The sequence below is a fragment of the Athene noctua genome, chromosome 1, assembly GCF_965140245.1.
Source record: "Athene noctua chromosome 1, bAthNoc1.hap1.1, whole genome shotgun sequence".
NCBI classification, from domain to species: domain Eukaryota; kingdom Metazoa; phylum Chordata; class Aves; order Strigiformes; family Strigidae; genus Athene; species Athene noctua.
In genome coordinates this window covers 224106506-224128449 of record NC_134037.1, presented here as the reverse complement: position 1 = coordinate 224128449, position 21944 = coordinate 224106506, and the positions used below count along the sequence as shown (strand labels likewise).

General features: G+C 37.0%; 1 protein-coding gene across 3 annotated transcripts in view; it reads right to left on the bottom strand.

The window, feature by feature from the left end:
- The window catches only part of PCDH9 (protocadherin 9), a 710780-nt gene that overhangs the window by 243113 nt on the left and 445723 nt on the right, over positions 1-21944 (bottom strand). For 2 of the 3 annotated variants that reach the window (XM_074931165.1, XM_074931157.1), the window contains one exon: positions 13729-13930. In XM_074931165.1, coding sequence (XP_074787266.1) covers positions 13729-13930 — 202 coding nt within the window. The remainder of the gene's footprint in view (positions 1-13728; positions 13931-21944) is intronic. The other variant, XM_074931172.1, reaches the window with a different exon arrangement.

The window sequence follows — 21944 nt, the reverse complement described above, 5'->3', positions numbered from 1 at the left end:
ATACTATTCCTTCCATTTCTCATAAAAGGAAATATATAAACTGTGAAACTGTCATTCAAACAACTAATTCACTGTGGTGGAGATGATTATTTTTGAGTCATTTGATTCTTCTTCTGAATGATCCAAGGAATCTGCAGTTAAATCAGCTGAAAAAGGCAGCAGTGCAAAGAAATTTTTGATTACACTTTTAATTTCAGAAGCTAACCTACAAATGACTTTAAAATTGCTGGTAACACTACAGTACTACTAACCACCTACACATTTTTATTGAAAGACTGTAGCTATAATCCATTAGTTAATGACTATGCTGTGCTTGCCAGATCACATTCACACTCACAACAACTAGTAAGTGGCTGGGTTTCAAGGGCCTTGCAATAACACTACCAATTAAAACCAGCCTCTTCTGTTACATTTTCAGAAAACCAATATATTAAAAAAAAAGAAAAAAAAAAAAACACAAAAAAAACCCCAACAAAAACAACCAAATCCCCCAAACACCTAAATTGTATTGGCTTATCTCCTGAAAAGAAAATCTATTTTGTATGCCTTTGCCATGTTACAGTATAAATCTTTGGCAACATTGAAATATGTGCTTGCATATTTTAAGTATATTTTAATTTGCAACAACTTACGTGTTTTGACTAACAAATTGCTTTCCCTTAAATTCAGTAATTGACCACTGCTCTTTAGCAGAAAATGATTTGTTAATATTCAGTAAAAGCTAAACATCAAACCTGGTCAATTATTCCATCACACTGTAATGTCAGTCATATATACATTTTATATAAGCAAAAATGAAGGACATGTAAAGTGATATGCATATCATGAGGATTTTTGGATAAAAAACCATGCAATGATTATAAAGTTGAGAAAGTTTTAATTTTTTTCCAGTTATTTTAGGTGGATGAATAATTTATAACTGATGCTTTTACTCGATATAAAAGTATGTCTTCAATAGCCATCTCCATGATATTTTTCTATATATGCAGCTATGCAATTAACTTCTTCAGTACTGTTTAGTAAGGATAAAGTAAAATAAATAAGTTATTGAATCTCTGTGAACGAACTTAAACACTTTCTTTAAGTCCTGAAGACAACACAGATCTAATCTAAAAGAGTAATTGGGCATATCACCAAGAGAGCAAAAAGAATCTCTCTCCTAAATGATAGGCACATAGAATTTAATTTCAAGTTTTATATTGAAAATGACATTTTGGTGGGTTTTTCAGAGTAAAGAACTTTAAAATTGCCATAAATATGCTGGGAATACTTAAGCATGCAGTATTTGGATAGTAGTTAAGTAATATAAATTTCTTTAAAATGATAGGTCAGTTGGCCCATGGAGAAAGAAATACATATACTAAAGAGTATGTCTACATTAACTTTCAGGAGTGTACTTCTGACATGAATCTCCTAGTCATGTTCTCTTGACGCACTTGGGTTCTGGACCACAAGGATGGGATTCCTTTTGGTTGAAATGAAACTAGAATTATTCTCCATTAACTAATGGACATTCAGTCAATGGGACCATGTAAATCCAGAGTAAACACTACAGAAGTGCATACAGTAAACGTTGTGTCCTTAGCACCAGCTGCTTCACATTCACTCCTACTGTGTTGTGTATTTTTTGTTAGTGTAGTTATAACCACACTGATTAAGGTATAAAAATAATACATAGGTATATGCAATAAATCTTTCTTCCTACTTTCTCACAAAGATGACCAGATGTTACTAAAGAAAGAATAACATTATTAAAAATTTTGTGGTGATGTAACATGTGTTTTGTATCAAAAATATTTTTGCTAAAGTTGAAAAATGTTCTAATCTTCCTGAAGACATAACATATTATTTATGTCTTTATTTGTATATTTCATTGATTGCAGATGGGAAAAAACAAGGTTTCAGGCTATGGTAAAGATTTCTCTTCCCTTGCTAAAGGTAAAAATGCCCTAAGTTTGGTTGCTTATAATTTTACCAAATCTGGATGACTTTTCTCCAGAAGACATGCCTTCACCTTGCAACCAAAGAATAAACAAATGTAACATGCTGTGCATGATGAACAGAGTAAGAATTATTATTTTCATTCTCCCTATTTATCTTCTTTTAAGATGTCTTTACCTGGATCATTATGAAAGAGGATAAAGCTTTAGACTACGAAAAGATTCAACTGTTATTCCCATTTCTATAAGGTTTACTTATATATGTTTTAGACTGTAAACATAATTTCTTATTTGTTTTCAATATACTTAATTCATCTTTCCTCCCCCTTCTCCTCTTGTTTAAGACAAATAGATCAAGTTCATGCACAGAAACATAAACCATTCCTTGGGAAGGCAAATCTTTGATAACTTATTCAGGGAACCTCCCTTCACATGCATGGATTTCTCAGACATACAACAAAGAAGCAGACATAAAATCTGAGAAAAACAAAACCACAAAGCCACAGAATAAGCCTAACAAACAAAATGAACAACTACTCTCTGGACAAGACTAGGTCAAATCTGGAGACATTGATATATAAGGGTAGTTCGTAAGATGACACACTTTCTACCAAAGGACTAGATTTCCTTCTTGGAAAGCAAAAGCTTATCAAGCTATTTGTTTTAAGCAAGGAACTCAATATCCTGTGACTGGACTCCAGAATGTAACATATGGACATTCTTAAAGAGACAGACAAAATACAAACTTTTCACTTCAAGACATGCTATTTTTCAAAATGGCATGAGATTCACACTACTTACCAGCCAATATCTGATTGTTGATTGGAGAAAGGAAAACTGATTAGAGAACAAAAACTTTATTAGAAATCTTTCTTTAGAACTGTTCTTTAAAAGATAGGATGTTTTAACCTCAGCTACACCAAAAAAAGAGGAAGAGGAAGGTATGCAAATTTTTATTTGTATTCAATAACTACTGGAAAAACAAGGCAAGAAACTAAAAAAATGCCTTTTTCATTTGAAAAATGTCATGTGCAGGTCGTAAGAAAGACTGTTAAATGTCCCAAAAGATAAGAGCAACAAGAACTGCTGAGATTCATTCTCACACAAAAGGTTGCATTTGTTGGAACCAGCTAAATTTAGGTATCTAAGCTGTGCTTATACACAGTAGCAATCGGGTCAATATAGTTTGGAAAAATATGCTTCTCACATTAGACACACATTTAGTAACTAAATAGGTCTCTTGCCTCTGTGATATTGACTAGGTCTCCGCTGACTACAACTGGAGCTCCAACTAACTCAATGTGAACGAGTTATAGACACATAGAGAGGTTACCAGCAGTGACCTAAGTGGCTAACTTATTTTTGAAGTAATCTCAGTCTAAACCTCACTTCTCCTGCCTAACCATTAACATGCAATGCCAGTTTAGAGATATCCCGGGGTACCTAAGATATCTGCATGTAGATGTCAAATGTTAAAGAAGGGAGTAGAGTTAACAAGAGGTAGGTAACCTCAGGGTATGTCAAGTAGCACCAGATGTCCATGTGTAACAAATTATTCAAGTCCTATACATTCTGGAGCTAAATTCCATTCCAAATGTCTATATGTGGGTTTGGTGTTTGAGCTCCTGTTACGCTCAGTAGGAATATGGTAAATGGACTCTAGAGTGAAATTTAGCCAAACTATTCCAGGTACCTGCTTCAAGATGAAATGAAAGTTTTAGTGCTCAACAAATAAAAAAGGGAGCTTAGACACTTAGGATAAAGATTTATATTTCTACATGTAAGCATCCAAATTCAAGAGTCTATAATATGGAGCAGAGTTCCATCATTAATGTGTGGAACTAACACACGTACCTCTTGGCTACTTACTACAGCCTTCATTCATAACCTGTGGTGGGTTATAGGCAGTTGTCTATGAAATTTCCTTGACCAGTTTCAGATATATACCTCAGGAGGTATTTTCCATATATAGCTTCCACTGCTCACACAAAGTATGGGGCTAGACAGGCCATTGGTCGTAGTCTTTTATCACATTTCTGTACTGTGTATAGTACTGTACAAGATACCCTACCATAAATTTACAAGTTTATAATTCATTTACCTTAGAGAATACAGATTTTCCTTCTTCTGTCACATCTGTATTGTACATTCTATAAAAGACAAATTTAATTATTTCATAGGATTGAAGAATCACAGAATGGGTGAGGTTGATAGGGACTTCTGGAGATTGCTTAGTCCAACCTTCCTGATCAAATCAGGGTCAACTAAATCCATGTCCAGTTTGATTTTCAAAATGTCCAAGCATGGAGACTCCACAGTCTCTTTGGGAAACCTGGTGCAGCATTCTATCGCGTTGACAGTAAGAAAGTGTGAGTGGATTTCTTCCTTATATTTAAAGATGATTTCTTTTTATTTCAGTTTGTGCCCATTTCCCATTCTTCTTTTATTTCATATACCACTGAGAAGAGTCTGGTTCTCTCTCTATTCTTCTTCCCCACAGCCCATCAGGTATTTGCACACATTAATAAGATCCTCCCAAAGCCTTCTCTTCTCTGGGATAAACTGTCCCAGTTCTCTCAGCATGTCCTCATGTGACAGATGCTCTATTACCTTAATCACCTTTGTGGCTCTTTGCTGGACTTACTCCATATATTTCCCTTCTGTACTGAGGAGCTCAGCACTGGACTTGGCACTTCAAATGTGTCTCACCAGTGCTGGCAACACCCTTCCTAATGAAGTCCAGGAGGTTGTTTTCTTTTCTTCAAGAGTTTATTTCTGGCTCATAGAGAGTTTGTTGTCCACCAGGACTACCAGTTCTTTTACCGAAAAGCTGCTTCCTAGTTGGTCAGACTGAAGTCTGCGCTGATGCAATTGGGTCTTTCCTGCTGCATGGAGTGATACCTCTCATTGGAGCCACCAGCAATTCTAATTCTACTTACAATTTCTAACCACTTTTATTCTCACAACTATAATATTTCTTTTAAACAATTAAATGTTTGGCATTGTGAATAGGAGTTGCACTGCTAAGAGTCCATTAGAAACAGAATGTGAAACATCAGAAAATGAATCTTAGTATCAATGTAACAGTCATAGCTGTTCAATAATAACTTTCATTGAATTTCAGAAAACGCAACCTCAAAAATCTCAAATATTGCTGCCATAATCACACTATCATTCCTTTAAAAGGTGCATTGTCTCAAATATACTTATCTGATAGAGCACCTATAATGCTAATAAAGTCTTTCTGATATATTTAACCTGATTAAAGATATATGTATTCAGTTGTGCTTTTTACTTTTACAGCCCATGAAAAGTCTCTAAGGAATAGAAAAATCTGTTGTTGTTCTACTGCTAAGAATTACTGTTAAATAGCATGCTCATGAGGCATGGAAAAGTACTCACTCAGGTCAAAACAATGAATGATAAAGAGTGAAATTGATTTTTAAAAGTTTGTGATTTAGAAGAGCTATGTTGTATTTTTTTGTGGATATTTAAGTTGAAGCTGTTGACTATGTCATTTATCTGTAAGAGTGTTAGAAGGGACTGAATGATTCACTATTCTTTTTCATTTTGGACAGCTATGGGACCAACATTTAAGAAAATAAATTAAAAAAACCTGCTCAAGAAAAAAAAAATTCAATATTCAAAATACCACAAAGAACTAACCAATTTATTACAGATCCAAGAGTCTTGAGCACGATGTCTAAACTATAGACTAAACTATGTTTAGACTATGTCTAAACAATCCAGTTTATCAAGTAAAAGTTGAAAAATTGATTCAGTTGAAGTTAGTAAGCTCTGGAATACGGTTTCCTCTTCACTGAAGATCATTAACTTAAGGAATCATTATGAAACATGCTGTAGATACAAGCAGAAGACACACGGTTTTTTTGTAAGTTATTTGCTAAGATTTCTGACCTGTATTATGCAGGAGGCAAAACTAGTCAAAATCATCCCTTGGGCCTCAAACATCTATGCGCTTCTGGAAGCCAAAGACTTCCTGTTGAGAAAGGCCAGTTCAGTCTCACAGACAAGACCTAGACACTGAAGATAACAGCTTTCAGACTGGGAATACAATAGTCACTTTAACACTGGAGTTAAACTTGTCTGCTGCCAGATGTCCAACAAGCCACTCTATTAACCCCCCTCCACAGCAAGACAAGGAAGAATATAAGATTAAAAACCTCATGGGTTGAGATAAGAACAGGGAGATCACTCACCAGCTACCATCACTGGTAGAACTGACTCAACCTGGGAAAGATTAATTTATCACCAATTAACAATAGAGTAAGATTGTGAGAAACAGGAAAAACAAAACTAAAACCACATGTCCCCCGCTCCTTCCTTCTTCCCAGGCTCAACTTCACTCCTTTATTCCTACTCTTCTGACTCCTCCCCCTGCAGGACAGGGAATGCCCACCCCCTGGTGCAGAAGCACAGAGAATGGGAGTTGCAGTCAGTTGATAACACTTTGTCTCTTCTACTCCTTCCTCATCACACTGTTGCTCTGCTCCAACACAGGGTCCCTTCCAAAGAATACAGTCCTCCACTAACTGCTCCAGCATGGGTCCTTTCCATGGGATGCAGACCTTCAGAAACAGACTGCTACAGAGTGGGTCCCCCACAGGGCCGCAGTTCTTGCTAGGAGCCTGCTCCTGCGTGGGCTCTTAATGGGCTGCAGCTTCCTTCAGGGCATTCCTACCTGCTCTGGGTTGAGGTCCTCCATGGGTGGCAGGGAACACTATGGTCTCCCCCACAGGCTGCAGGGGAATCTGCTCCAGCGCATGGAGCACCTCCGCCCCCTCCTTCTACTCTCACCTTGGTGCCTGCAGGTTGTTTCTCTCACATTTTTCCTACTTCTCCCTCCCAGGTGCTGTGTACCTTTGGGCAGCATTGGGTCTGTTTTGGAACAAGTGGGAACTGGCTCTGTCTAACATGGAGGCAGCTTCTGGTCTCTTCTCATAGAAGCATCCCCTGCAGCACACACACCTCCCCCACCTAACCTTGACATGTAAACCCAATACAAACACTAAGGGAAATAAATCACTGGACTATTTTAAAATACAGGCTTGGTTTAAGAAATCTTGTGTGAAATTCTATGCACTGTGCTATGACAGAGGTTTGACTAAATAATGATAATATTTTAAAACTAAGAAAAATCTATGAATCTCTGCAGTAGATTTGGGCTTATTGTGATAAGAAAAGTCTTGTGAGAAGATAACTCTTACCGATAGGAGACAATAACAGCAGTTCCTTACATCGGTCTTTTGTTTTAGCCTGCACCACTGGCAAAAGCATCTGTGGTTTTAAACTGTCCTAAATATCATCAGCAATGGCAGTCACCGGCACCACTTTTTGCTTAATGTGCACCCTTCCCCTTCCTTTAATCATTTAACCCTTCTAATTTTTTCTTACAAGTCTGAATAATCCCCATGCCCCATCTAGCCTTTTCAGCTCACTGCTGAGGACCTGCAGTTTCTCATGTTGGATGGCAGCAGCAGCTAGAAAGTTCAGACACATTAGGTGTTCATCTTGGAGAAGCAATGGGACAAGTTCCCTTCTCACTGCCCATTCAATGGCTATGTCATCCTGATTTACATCGCAATTAGCTTTGGTGTTTGGGGGAAAAGAGAGTAGAACAGGAACAGATGTAGCACAGTGACTTTTCTAAATCAAGACAATTTTAAAATCCTCACTCGTAATGAGGCAGCAAAAAGATGTAAAGAGATAGCAATACCTCTTACGCCTCTCAGATTTTATTTATCTTTGTAAAGAAATAAGTGCATGAGCTAAGATTGAATTCAGACTTCAGACTATTTTATAGCTCTTCAGTAGGCTAATTCAACAACTTGACTCCAGTTTTTCTTACTCCTACTTGCCTGTAGCTAAATGTGACAGTGTTAGATTCTGTGTGAGGTATGAACTTGTGTTTAATGAAATGGAGGAAATGACTCAAAGGCAAATGTTCCTATTTTAGCTCACATTGAGTCTCATATTATGAAAACACAAGAATAACTATGGACAGTGATTTATCTAGAGCTAAGCATTAACAGAGTAACATTTCTTCCCACACCTTAGTATGTTCAGCTATGGACTCCAAAATTGCCAAGTAAGACAAGAAACTTTTGAGGCAGTAAATGAAAGGCAGGATTAAGCAGAGGGTATGCCCACAAGGTTAAACCATCATCACCCACTGGGTGTAATGATAGTGACACTGTAAAACCAAAGCTCTTTGCATGAGAGGCTTAGTTTCTCCACATGGGACCCTATCATATGAACAAGTGCAATACAAGACAATCTTACCATTACTCTGAACTTTAATCGTAATTAAATGACTGCCACAGAGATATTCCTACTTATTACTGGAATTACAGTAAGATTTAATACCCCTGACATCACTTGACTAAACCACCGTAGTATTAGGTTTATTAAAAGGGAACCGTAGTATTAGGTTTATTAAAAGGGAACTCAGGCATTTATCAGCCACATTTATCTAAAAAAGCTCTCCACAAACAGTATCATCGGTAGACACCATTATTACTCTGAAGAATATGGAATTGTTTTGAAATTTGTAATTAATTACTTAGGACAAAATAGAATATTCTACTTAATTTGTACTAAATAAAGTTAACTTTTAAGTCTACGTAATTATTACTAAGCAAAAAGGATGACCTTCAAACCAGTGTATTTGTTACAGTTTTTTCTACAGCTGCCTGTTTCATAAAGCTATTTCTTTGTGTTATGTAACATATATTGATACTACTTATTAATGAGGTGTAGAAATTAGGCAAGCAGTTACTTAGATTCATAAACATATATCAGAAGACATAAATATTGTATTTCTGCCTGATTTAAAACCACTGGAATTATTGCACAGATTCATCCACAGTGTATAGTAGTCTTTCTCCCTAGAGCAGTTCTAACACTCCACTAAATATATGCTACTCCTCTTTATCTCTTTGAAGAAAAATGAATCACATCCACAGCTTGCAGCTATCAAAATGTGATTTATCAAGCATTTTCATGAAAGTGCATTTTTCCCCTTCTTTACACTAGGAGGCACATTTTTCCTTCATACAGTTCTATCACACAGCTCTGCAGCATGAAACCCTTAGATACATTAACAATTCCAATCTAAATTTAGGTCCCTGACAACCTTTACTAAACCAGAATGAAAGAAGAATTCTTCACTAATAAGGTGGGATTTTTTTAGGCCAGTGAAAACCATACTTATAGTAATGAAAAGTAACATTCTGCATCTGACTGCTGGCAAACAAAAAGACAGTTTTCTTTTGAATGATTACTGAAGAAATAATTGACCTTAAAATACATCGGACAGCTGCACACTTTTAATGTAACTGATGATGAAGAAGATGTTTGTGTTAAAAGTGCAATTCCTGAGACGCACATTGAAAACCATTAAAAAGCTGCATTTTTGCTAATAAGAGAGGCTACAAAGTCATACCAGTAAATACAAATTTACAGAGACCTTTTTTTTTTTTTTTTTTTTTAGATCCTAAAGAAACTTTATGTATTCTAAAATCTGATATAATAAAAGGTAAATAACTTTAACGAGCTGATAGATCTTTGGATTATATTCCTTTAGTTTTTATAGGAAGTGTAATATACACATACCCTCCAAATTCAAAAGATAGTGTTTATCTGAAGAACATTTGAAGTCAGCATTCCACAGACCAAAGCACAGTTCAGATTATTTAAAACCATTAGTTTTCACGAAATTGTAATATCGCCTTTTTTTGCATGTGTCTTATTTTGTTCTGTTGGGGTTTTTTTTCAGACTCTCAACACTATAATATTTACAATCTTTCTCTTTTGTGTGTTATCATGGTGACAAACAATGTAGCCAGGAAATACCATGCTGCTTTCCCTTCTTCTTGGTCCATGCTGCTGGCAAAGTCATGGTCAGCAAGACAAAGCTAAGGTTGTTAATCACTGCATTTAAATGCAATAAACTTTTGTAACATACAGAAGGCTTGCCTTATAATCAATATTGTATGCAAAATTAAATCACCATAACCATGAGTCTTGAATAATGAGACTTCTTGTACTAAATTTGAATTACTTATTTTTATTATCGTTTAATAATGCATAACAAAACCACAGTGCTGGTGCCACTCTGTAATGTTATGTTGTTTTTAAACACACTGAATTGTTGCTCACTGATAGAAGAATTTTTATAAAGTGTATCATGGTGCAAATGAGACAAAAGTGAAATATAAGTAAGTTGCAACTGTCAGGTTAACATCATAGTCCTCTGATAATCAATTAATACTGATCAATTAACAATGGTGAAATGGAAAAGATATCTTAGTGAACAGAATGAAACCCTCAAGTGAAAATTAAAGGCTCTATACAAAGAGGACAGGTTTGAGTGATGAAAACCAAACTTGCACTATACACATCATTATAAAAGTTCTTAAAAATTTTACCTTTTACTTCATATTTCTATCTTGTTGCCTTTCCATCATAACCACAGTGACAGTGTGTGGCTGACAATGCCAGTGTTTGGTCCCTCTCTTCATTTCAGTTTCCCCCAGTGTGAGAGATTGCTGTTTTAAGATTAAGTAGATGAATGTACTCTCAATGTGTATGCTTCTTTCATTAAATCATGTAATTGTAGCTCTTGTGTCTCTGTAGAAGCTAATGACTGCAGGAAAAATATGATGATAAGGCTTCTCCTACCTTTGCATAAGTTATCAAGACTTTTAGCTCTTTTTTTTTTTTCCCTCCTATTTCAGGTTTTGAAGACCTAGTTCTTGGTCACTCTTCAAATATATTTAAAATAGAAACATACTAATATTGAGAAACAATGGCTGCATTTTTATTCACATAACTTCACAGTGTACAATAATAAATGACACAGTACACTGCGCATTAAAGCCATTAACTAAAATTGCTCTCACCATGAGACAAGGACTTTACTATCAAGATTAACATCATATTCCCATGAGCTGAAGTGAACTTTTGCTTAGATGAACTTTCATTAAAATACAGTGGGACAAATCTGTATTTTTTGTGTAGATTTTATTCTTTGAGATCAATAGAAAATATTCCCATAAGCACTTCTCTTTCTCTTCACTTGAAACATTTAATATCAAAATAAAACATTGTTCTGCAACATTTGTCATTCAAATCTGGCAGCACTACATTTACATGGTAATAGTACTACACTCCAAGACTTTTTCCTTACTTTATAGCTGTATCTCTTACCTCAGCATGCTCCAACTACTTTTATAAACAGCAATCCCTTAAACAGCCACTGAAATGAAACTACATCTACTGTTAAATACAATTATTTAACATTTCACTGCAATAGAACTAGAAATTCAGTTTAGAAGTGTCCTACCATGTTGAAATGATACTACCTGTTATTTTGACCATGAACATATGTAAATACCAACAAAGTAATTTTGCCCAATCACCAGATAGCCTTTTTATCTTCTGAAAATTGCCATAGGATCTTCAATAATCATAAACTACTTTAAACTCCATCTTACACCTCATTCTAAAACTTGTGCCTCCAGTAGCAAAAGAACTGGACACAGTGCCTAGGCAATAACTTGATACTGAATAAGATATAAAAAGTCAAATCCATCTAATGGGCAGTATCACTCCCTTCCTGCCTTGGGTTTTCCTAGGATGACTTCTGTCACAATAATGGCCATAACATTCCCTTCGTAGTTTGTGAGATTTGATGAGATCTGGATTGCACTGTTTCAATGTCTATCCTAATTCAGTCTCATAAAAGGTAAAAAAAATCTATACTTCAATACTTTATGAATCATCAGTACAGCTTGATGGTTAGATTTTCATAAATTTGCCATGAATTTAGCAACCCCTAGGCTAAACTAGATGTAACCATAGACATATTAAAACCTTTCCTATAGCTTTTAAGAACACTTACTCACTCTGACTAATCTTCTATTAGTCTCTGCATTAGGGATGAATACATCGTCATGATTAATATACTGTGTTTGTACAATGTGTTTGATACAAAATTTCTAAAAACATATTTTTAATAACTTCATATAAAGGTTACAAAGCCCATTTTTCCTAACTCTCCTGAAGGATTTCTATGTCACATTTTGAAGAGATGTGCAGTTCAGAGTCGATGAAGACAATGTGACAGTGCCAAGATGCAATGCTGCCTTAAAACTCCTCTCTGATCTTGCTAAATCTTTCACATGTCTCATACATGGTCAGAGAATTAACAAGATAATTCCACTTAAGCTCATAGCTTGCTTAAGCAGACATACGCTCTTGCTCCAGAGTCATTCCATTCATAGTTGGTATTCTTTTATAGTTCTCTGTATTTCTACAGATTTAGGGTTTAAGATCACAATTCCAACAACATTTCTGATTTGGTAAAGAAAATAAAATGCAGGTGTCATATCCAGAAAAAAAAAAAAAAAAAAGGGAAGGGCAGGGAAGGAGAGGGGAGGGGCAGGGAAGGAAAAGGAAAAGGAAAAGGAAAAGGAAAGGAAAGGAAAGGAAAGGAAAGGAAAGGAAAGGAAAGGAAAGGAAAGGAAAGGAAAGGAAAGGAAAGGAAAGGAAAGGAAAGGAAAGGAAAGGAAAGGAAAGGAAAGGAAAGGGAAACCATAATACTGAAACAGTAACACATTTCAAATTGTTTTTTCGTAGAGTTCCACCCCGCACACCCTCTTGGTCTTCCCATAAGATAAAAACGTTTCTAAGGTCAATATTCCACATTTTCGATTCTCATCTGCCATGATTTAAATGTCATAATTCAGATCCAGCTCTGCCCAAATGAGAACATGGACCTTAATACTGTTCATCAGATCTCAAGGCCACCTTCTCTCCTGGTTTGTACAGGCCCAGTGACAATTTAATCATCTAATACAAAAGGGAGAAATGCCAAAGGGAGAAACTAATTCTTATTTCTATACTCCTGGGATGTAAGAGAACTCAAGTTCAATTACCTTCCAAGAGCACAGACAAGACTTTTAACCTTTTACTCCACATTCTGGACAGAAAACTTAAGGGCATTATTACTGCCCCCTCCCAGTTTGCAGTATGTCCAAGTCTCCACATTCCAATGACAAAATACTAGTCACAATAATGGTTAAGACCTTTCTTCATTTTTTTGGTACTGACTGAGACAAAAACACTGCAATAATGTAAATGTATTACAGAGAAGGAAAGAAGAAAAAAGGTGGAAATTCCCGAATCAGACAAACTGCACTTACTTGGTATTTTTATAAAAACGCATATCCAACAATTCTAAAAAGCAGAACATCATGCCATTCCAACCTAACAAAGAAACCCTGAGTTTCTTGCTCTTAGAATGGGGAACTATAGGTGTGTTATAGAAATTTCCATTCTTTAAATTTTTCAGTGCTTCACTGATTTACTGTTTTTGATGTTAGTCTAACAGATAGGGCAACCTTGATGTCCTTGTTCTTTAAATTTGTCTTTAGAATGACTTTCCTAAAGTCCAATGCTAAATAGCAACAGCACCACAAACATCAAGAAAAGCTTGCTACCCTGTAGGACTTCCTTTTTCCCAGCTGTTCTCACTGTGAAATTAGTATGAAGCTCTTTTTTTCACATATTTTTGTTTCTATAGTCAAATTACAACATAAAACACTTCAGGCAAACTACATTATTTCCCACCAATGATTATTCTTTCCTACCAACGAGCCAACGTGACCAAATATTCATGCATGTGCATCATCAAAGGGATGAAAAAGAAAGTAACCAAGTTACCAAAGAAACTCATATAAGCAGAGCACTGACGGTGACTCACCCGAGTTGGGGTCCGAGTTGCCATCAGCTTCAGTCCTCTTGTCCGGTGAAGCCTGGTCGTAGAATTCGTCCTGCGGCTGAACCAGAGGGAGAGGGTGTGAGATCAGGGTTCCACCACCCACCGGCTCGTGGTCTCCCAGACCACTGTCACTGCAGCTTTCCTGGGAGCCATCGGGGAGGTGAAATGTAACACGGCGCTGGGACTACAAAGAAGAGCACAGGACACGCTGATTAGTGCTCTTCTATTCTCCTGAGTATTTTTTTTTAAAAACTTTTGACATACAAATAGATTCCTGGCAATGCTTATAAGGCAATTGTTATCATGTCTGCTTGGTGGTTTGGGGGCTTTTTGGCTTGTTTTTAGAGCAACCCAGGGAAGATGGCAGGCAGGAGAGCCAAATTTCAAAGGTCTGCACATGCTCATCTGTGAAGTAAGCTTCACATAAGAAAGTAATCAGTAGACAATAAGTATATTTCTCATAAATTTAAAAACACGATCTATAAAAACTCTCTCTGAGAAGCAGAACCTGTTACAAACTGTTATGAAAAGCAAATGACATCAGCAAATGTATTAAGTATATATTTCCAAGGGTAAAACCTGTATTATCACTGTTCATACTGGAAAACAAAAAAAAAAGTCTATCAATTTATACAAACCAATAAAAATCATTGTCATCTTCCAGGAATAGAAGGATATATAAATACATATCTATAGGATACTTAACTGATATCAATTATATAACGAATATGGATATTTGGATTGATAATATATCTATTAAATCACAGTGGTCAGGAGAATCACAGAATGCAATGATGGAATAAATGCTTATCACTCTGGTAAGAGAATTAAAATAAAGAGCGCATACTTTGTTCAAAACAACACAGTGAATGAGATCCAGAATTACAAATTTTCCTGAACTACTTAAAAAACCCCCTACAGCCATCTCAAAAGGAAAAAAAATGTGCAGTTTACACTTGGATTAGTTAACCATTATTGATTTTGAACCTCTCTCATCTGGAGAAATAACCTGACTTTGTGAATTGTTGCCACAGAATGATACAGTGATTCCCCATGAGCACCAGAGCCGATAGCACTGCTGCAAACTGTTTAGCAACCGTGACTGTGGGATTCATGAACGGAATATTACAGGTCTTCATGGATCAAAATACTGCATCTTTGAAGCATCGGAAACAACTAGTTCAAGAGTATCTCAAGAGAGTGATTAAATTAAGTTAAGCACATGTTCCCACAAAAATGAGTTTCAGCAGCAGGGAGCCTGAGTGATCTGGTTAGCTAGATTGGTTTAGAATAAAGAGGAGAATCACGAAGTTTGCCTTAAGCTTAATAATTTTTTAGTTCAGTGGTTACATTCTTATCAATATTAGCCATCTGAAAGTTATGGGTTATATCTAAGCTAATCATTCAAGATTTCTGCAGAGTTGGTAAAAAGAAGGAACATCAGGAAGGTACTACAACAGGTATCTTCCACTAGTTACCAATTTTTAAGTTGTGAAAATCAGGTGTCCTGTATCCACCCCAAATCTGAGTAAGTTTTCCTGAAGTTAATGGAAAAAGCATCAGCCTTGATGCTCCTTTTCTTTCCGATTCTATTTTTATGATTTTTTTTTTTTAAAATGAGGAAAACCTCAAGTTATAACTGCATGTTTGCTTATTAAAAACTATTTGTTAATGGTAATTGCTACCATTTTATCTGATGATCAATATCTTCTACCAGGTTTCTCTTTATTCATCTCCCTTGGGTGGACATAGATAGTTGATTAAGTCAATTTTGGATGACTGTGTAATTCAGTATAGAAATAAATGTAATAGTATTTGCTCTTGGCTGTTATTTTATAATTAGCATTTTGCTTTTAAGTTCCTTTTCTAGCTTTAGGATTAGAATACAGCTATAGTAAAACCAAATAGATCCTCTGAGTCATTGGGTTGTATTTATTTACATCAACAGAGGACCTAACTCTAGATACTAACATAAAGGAAACTTCTACCTCACACTTTATTCTTTTTCTTACAACTTTTTCATTTCAAAATAGAAATATAGCTAACTACACAGCTTAAAATCTTTTATTTCTGCATTTATTTTCAGCAACCCAAATTTAAAGATCTGTTTTTCCAGAGAATTTCTGTCACTAGCAAAATCAGTAAGAGCCACAGGAAAAGATTACTTTCATTTTTTTTAAACTAAGACTCTATGAGAAAATATGAATGACTGAGAAAATAAATCCTTAAAGTAAGGGAGGGGATGAAAATTTCAATTTAAGATTCTGCAAAATAATTAAGCCCCTGTAATTAATTAACCACCTAAATAAATAGTAAAAACCATAATTACAAAAATGTCCAGTTTCATGAGTTATGCAGTAAAAACACTGATTTTGGGCAACAAAAGCTCCTCATACTCGCTGAAATCTGCTCTGACTCTATACTGACAGGGACCAGTCAGCCAGTAAAATGGCACGGGCCTAACACTAATACTGGCAACTTCTTAGCTGATAGTGCTATAAATTTTTAAAGCCATCCTTTAAATGATAAGAAAAAAAATCTGTTGGCTTGGCTTTCTGAGCCTCCCACTGAGGACCCCACAAATCATAAAGGATTATAAAAATACCTGAAGGTCATGTAAACAGCGATCCAGTTCCAGAGATGATGAATAGACAGCATGCAGTCCGTCAAGAAACTTTAGACTAAGCTGCGCCATCAAAACAATAAGGGGAAAAAGCCTTCTACAAAGAGAGATTCAAAGCAAATGCTTAAGCTTAGGCATATCATATTAATTGCAAAGGAAGACGGTCACTCAGTCTACTGGGAGCTTATGACAGCGTTAAGTAATGTGATATGTGGCCATCTCCTCCAGCTGCCTGGTGCAGGACTCTCCTGCCCAACCACTGAACCCCAGCCTAGCGCCCGGGGACTCGGGGTCTCTGACCAGGCTGAGAGATGTGTCTGCCACTTTCCCCTTTGCACTAATGAAGCTGCTGCAGTAAGGCGACTGAGAGTGATCCGGGATACACACATACTCACACAAAGGACACGGCCAGGACCGGCCACACAGATGGCCACAGACGAGGCGCTGCCCCCAGCAGCGCCCACACTCAGGACTCGCACCAGACACGGGCACAGACAGACACGTCCCCTCCTCCTCTGGGGCTGGCAGAGGCAGGAGGTCACTAGTGCAGCACACGCACCGCACTCTCCAGGTTCACAGGCACGGGCCTGTTGGTGGATCCCCCGAGCACTGGCAGGGCCCCTCTGCCCACTCAACACCCCTGCGTGTGTCCCAGCCCCACTTACCCACCCCACGGGTCCCCGTTCTCGTGCACACACTCACACACTCATCCCACAGGCACCCCACTCCCGTGGGTCCCCCTGAATACCAGCACGGACCCTCTGGCAGCCTGACAGCCCTGACCGCAATCGGGGCCTCCTACTCACCGGCTGGTCCACCTTGGAGTTTGTCAGTGAATCCACATGCACACCCCACGCACACCCAGTTTGGGGGAGACACAGCCACTTGCCCACAGCTGCCGGCACACGGGATGCGACACACAGTCCCAGCTCAGTGGTGAGCCCCTTACTAATACACTGAATTTCTTCTCTCTACAATAGTATCAGGGACTTTTCTTTCAGAAGAAAATCTTACAACATGCTTAGACTATGTTTGTATTTATCTACTCCCTTGTGCAACCAAATGCAGCTTTGAATTCTTTTTACCTAAAGACAGAATCAAGTTATTCTGAGTAATGAGATTTATAGTTGGTACAACACTGGCACTAATGATAACAAGTAATTATAATTTTAATTATGCTAAAACATATGCAGGATTCTGTACAGCGTGAAGTAGGGTTATGGTTCAGGTCCACAATACTTGGCCAAAATTCAAATCTAAAATCTGACATATTCAATCATAAACCATTATTTGGGGAGGGGGAAATACAGGTTTTCTTCGGGTCCTGAAAAAAATCCCATCTTTATTTTTATTGTTATTTGAAACCCAAAACTGAAAGGAAAATTCCATCAAAATAATATGATCTTAACCTGTGTCAAAGTAATTTCAATATATAATGCAGAGCAAGTTGACTCAATAGGTTTCTGAACCTGGGCTGAGTTTAAAAATCAGAAAAACAGTTGATACTAGTTACATGGAATCATTATTCATTTAATCACCTATTGCAGCAGATTCTATAAAGCTTATCTAGGTGAAGTATAACTTCACACCCACAAGAGATACAGAGAAGAATTAATTCTGTATCTTAGATGGTGATAAAGGATAGCAAACTCTGATGTTGATAAAAGGACCATTCAAGCATAATAGGAACACATTTTTTTTCTCTTTTCAGACCAGGTGGTCAGTCAGCCAATACTTTTTCTAAACATACTAACAACAAAAATTATATCAAATCAACTAGATGAAACTGATTTAGCTGCTTCTTTCTTACCGCAACAAAATCAAATACATACCTAGTACTTTCTAACAATTGTAATTTGTGGAATTACTGAATATAAGTAATAGCTGTGGTACTTGAATATGTTGATAAAAATATCAATAAGATTTCTTGGGTGAAGAGGAGGGATGGATGGTAGAGGGTAGGGATATTCCTAACCTTGTTTATCAAGCACAGAAAACTAGAACCTGTGCTTGACATAGGGTATTGCATTTTTCTTCATTACAATACTTTATTTGGAGATACTTAAATAATTTTAAAGATATATTTTCGTAATATCTTATTTTCCCTTCCTCATATTCTTCTGCCCTATTTTTCTCCCTTCTGTTGTCTTGACATGAGGAATCCAGTGGTGCCCAGCCACTGGATAGGTAATAATGGGCACAAATTGAAAGACGGGAGGTTCTAAACATCAGGAAACATTTTTTTACTGGGAAGGTGGCTGAGCACTGGCATAAGTGGTCCAGAGAGGTTGTGAAGTCTCTCCTTAGAGATATTCAAAATCCATTTGGACACAGTCCTGGACAACTGGCTCTAAGCCTCCATGCTTGATCAGGGAGGTTAGACTAGATGGCCTCCAGAGGTCCCTTCCACTCTCAACCCTTCTGTGATTCTGTGAATTCTAATTGAAAATAAAATAAAATCTAGAAATATCTGGAGCAGTTTCATAAATTTCCAGTGCTGAAAACATGATTTTATACTGAAGTACTTTATTTCTGACAATCCTAGCCATATAAAATATATTCTGATACTAGAATTTGTAACTTCATTCCATATAAATCTATTGCTTTGGAAAGTGGCACAGAGCATTAAAGATACAATCCTGAAATCCTTACTTAAGCAAAAGAATGGTTAGGAATTGTATCTCGGCATGGATTTCTAGAAAAGCTGTGCCAATACCAGTGAGCTTTGGGCACTGCTTGTGGGACTAAGCTTTTTGCTGCTGCCTTATTCTCCCAGAAACCTCCATATGCAGACAGAAAGTGGGCTGTGAGTTGTCCAAGGTATTCTGTGACCTGAGTATTCAAAGTCTGAAGTAGAGGAAAGATCATGCCATGTGATATTGAGTGTTTGAAATGTCCTACAGTTGATGAGATACAAGCTGTCTTGGAAATAGAACTTTAATGTAGGAAGTACAAACATGAACTTTCAAAACTGTTCAGTGCTTTCCATTGTATACTAGCTTCTGAAATGCATTTTACTTCCAATTATGTGCTTGAATCTAATAGCAAGTTACAGAAATCAGCATTAAGAGAAACTTTTGCATGGTGAGATTGTTTTATTCTGAAAACCAGACTTTCAAGGCTTTGTATAACTATTGCATTGTTTTTGCTAATCAGGGATCCAAGAGATAATTATACTATTGTTCCATTGCTGAATGTCTCACAGGGAACAGATTTGGCTACAGATCCTATCCATTGTTATAAAACAAGCTAGAATTAAAAAAACATTTCTACACTGGGTTGTTGCAAATAGAACCTGATGAATTTTAACCAACTGAGCTGGCTTCTGAGTTTACAAATCAGGTACTTTTAACAAAAATGCCCTCTTCTCTACTCTCTATATATACTCAATAAGAGCCTTGATTTCTGTCCTTTATTTTCCAGAAAGACAGATGTCACCATCTGATTCACAGCAAGGCAAATTAAGTTTTACAGAATGAGCCATACATTTGCACACCAGAATATATATTCAAGCATGACACATCTTCAATTGTCATTGAGATATTTTATTTCAAATATAGAAATTTTGCATCGACAAAAATAATTTCCCTTTCCTTTCTAAACTATTACATCATACTTTGCGCTAAAATGACAAAGGAATATTATGAAGCAAAAGTAAAGACAAAGGAAACATTCTGGGAATATTTTCCTTATGGAGGCTTACAAGAGAAACTTAAAAAAAAATAAATTTTCCTTTATGGAAAATAAACAGAATAATCTATACATGACATACTGTACTGAAACTTAAACCCAACTCATGAATAAAGAAGTCTGAGAAGAAATATATTAAAATAATATCAAGTGTAAACATTAGAAAAACACTCTAGAAAGCCTGTGAAATTATGATGATGAAGAAGATATTTCTTGTGCACAAGTTTAAGAAAATATTGTAAGGGAACAAGAAAAAACTATGTTTCATTGGATGTCCTCTATGGAAGATGTCTGTTTAATAAAGTTCACTCCTCCCAAGCTCAAAATTAAGATTCCTGGTTCATGAACTAAACAAGATATTATTTTTTTAATGAGATAAAGCCTGTAAATAGAAGAAATCAAGTGACAAAACCCAGACTAATAATTAATAACTGAGTGCACCCTCAGTCAGTTTGCAGATGACCCCAAGTTGGGTGGGAGTGTTGATCTGCTCGAGAGTAGGGAGGCTCTGCAGAGAGACCTGGACAGGCTGGAGCCATGGGCTGAGCCCAACTGGAGGAGTTTCCATAAGGCCAAATGCCGGGGGCTGCCCTTGGGCCACAACAACCCCCAGCAGCGCTACAGGCTTGAGGAGGAGTGGCTGGAGAGCTGCCAGTCACAGAGGGACCTGGGGGGGTTGATTGACAGCTGGCTGAACAGGAGCCAGCAGTGTGCCCAGGGGGCCAAGAAGGCCAATGGCATCCTGGCTTGTGTCAGCAATCGCGTGGCCAGCAGGGACAGGGAAGGGATCTTACCCCTGTCCTCGGCACTGGTGAGGCCGCCCCTCAATTCCTGTGTTCGGTTTTGGGCCCCTCACTACAAAAAGGACATTGAATGACTCGAGCGTGTCCAGAGAAGGGCAACGAAGCTGGTGCAGGGTCTGGAGCACAGGTCGTACGAGGAGCGGCTGAGGGAACTGGGGGTGTTTAGTGTGGAGAGGAGGAGGCTGAGGGGAGACCTCATCGCCCTCTACAGCTACCTGAAAGGAGGTTGCAGAGAGCTGGGGATGTTTAACAGTCGGGTGGACATAGTGCTGAGGGATATGGTGTAGTTGGGAACTGTCAGTGTTAGGTTAATGGTTGGACTGGATGATCTTCAAGGTCTTTTCCAACCTAGATAATTCTGTGATTCTGTAATTTTCAAAGGGGAAGAGAAAAGATGTGCTGGGCATCACCAGGCTTTAAAATATAGTTTTAATGAACTATAGTTTAAACCCTTCTTTTCTCATAAGATAAACCACACTTGTCTCAAATTCCTATGCTGGAAGCACAAACAGTGCACCTTTTAAAGCAGCAAGAGTGATCTGGGATAAAGATATTCTTTTTAAACTAAAATGCAATAGGAAATTTACACAAAAATATCTATGTATTTTCTCACAGAAAAAATTGCCAAGGTCTTTGAAATAACATATGGTTGCTGTATTAGTTTGTTTTATAAATAAACAATGGTTTGTTATATATTTTTTCAGTTCTGATTGGCTTAATGAAAGCCCCCTAAAATCTACAATCTATCTTATCTTTTCCAAATTTGAAAGATGAATGAAAATCTGGACTGTGACTTTCTTTGAAAGTGTGTAGTTGTAGTGTATCTTACAGGAAGGCCACAAAGCGCCTCAAACAGGATTTCTTGTAATTCAGCTCAATGATCATTCATACACCTTTTTCTTTTGTGTTCCACTCAAGCTTACAAAACAATATGAATCTGAGAAAAAATCATTCTACTTTCTTAGTAAAAACCACTCTTGCTTCTCCCAGATAATCTTGGCTCAACTCTGTGTTATATACAAATTATACAGTAGACTCCTGCAATTTGCTAAGAAAAATAAGATTATTTTTTTCTTGGCTAC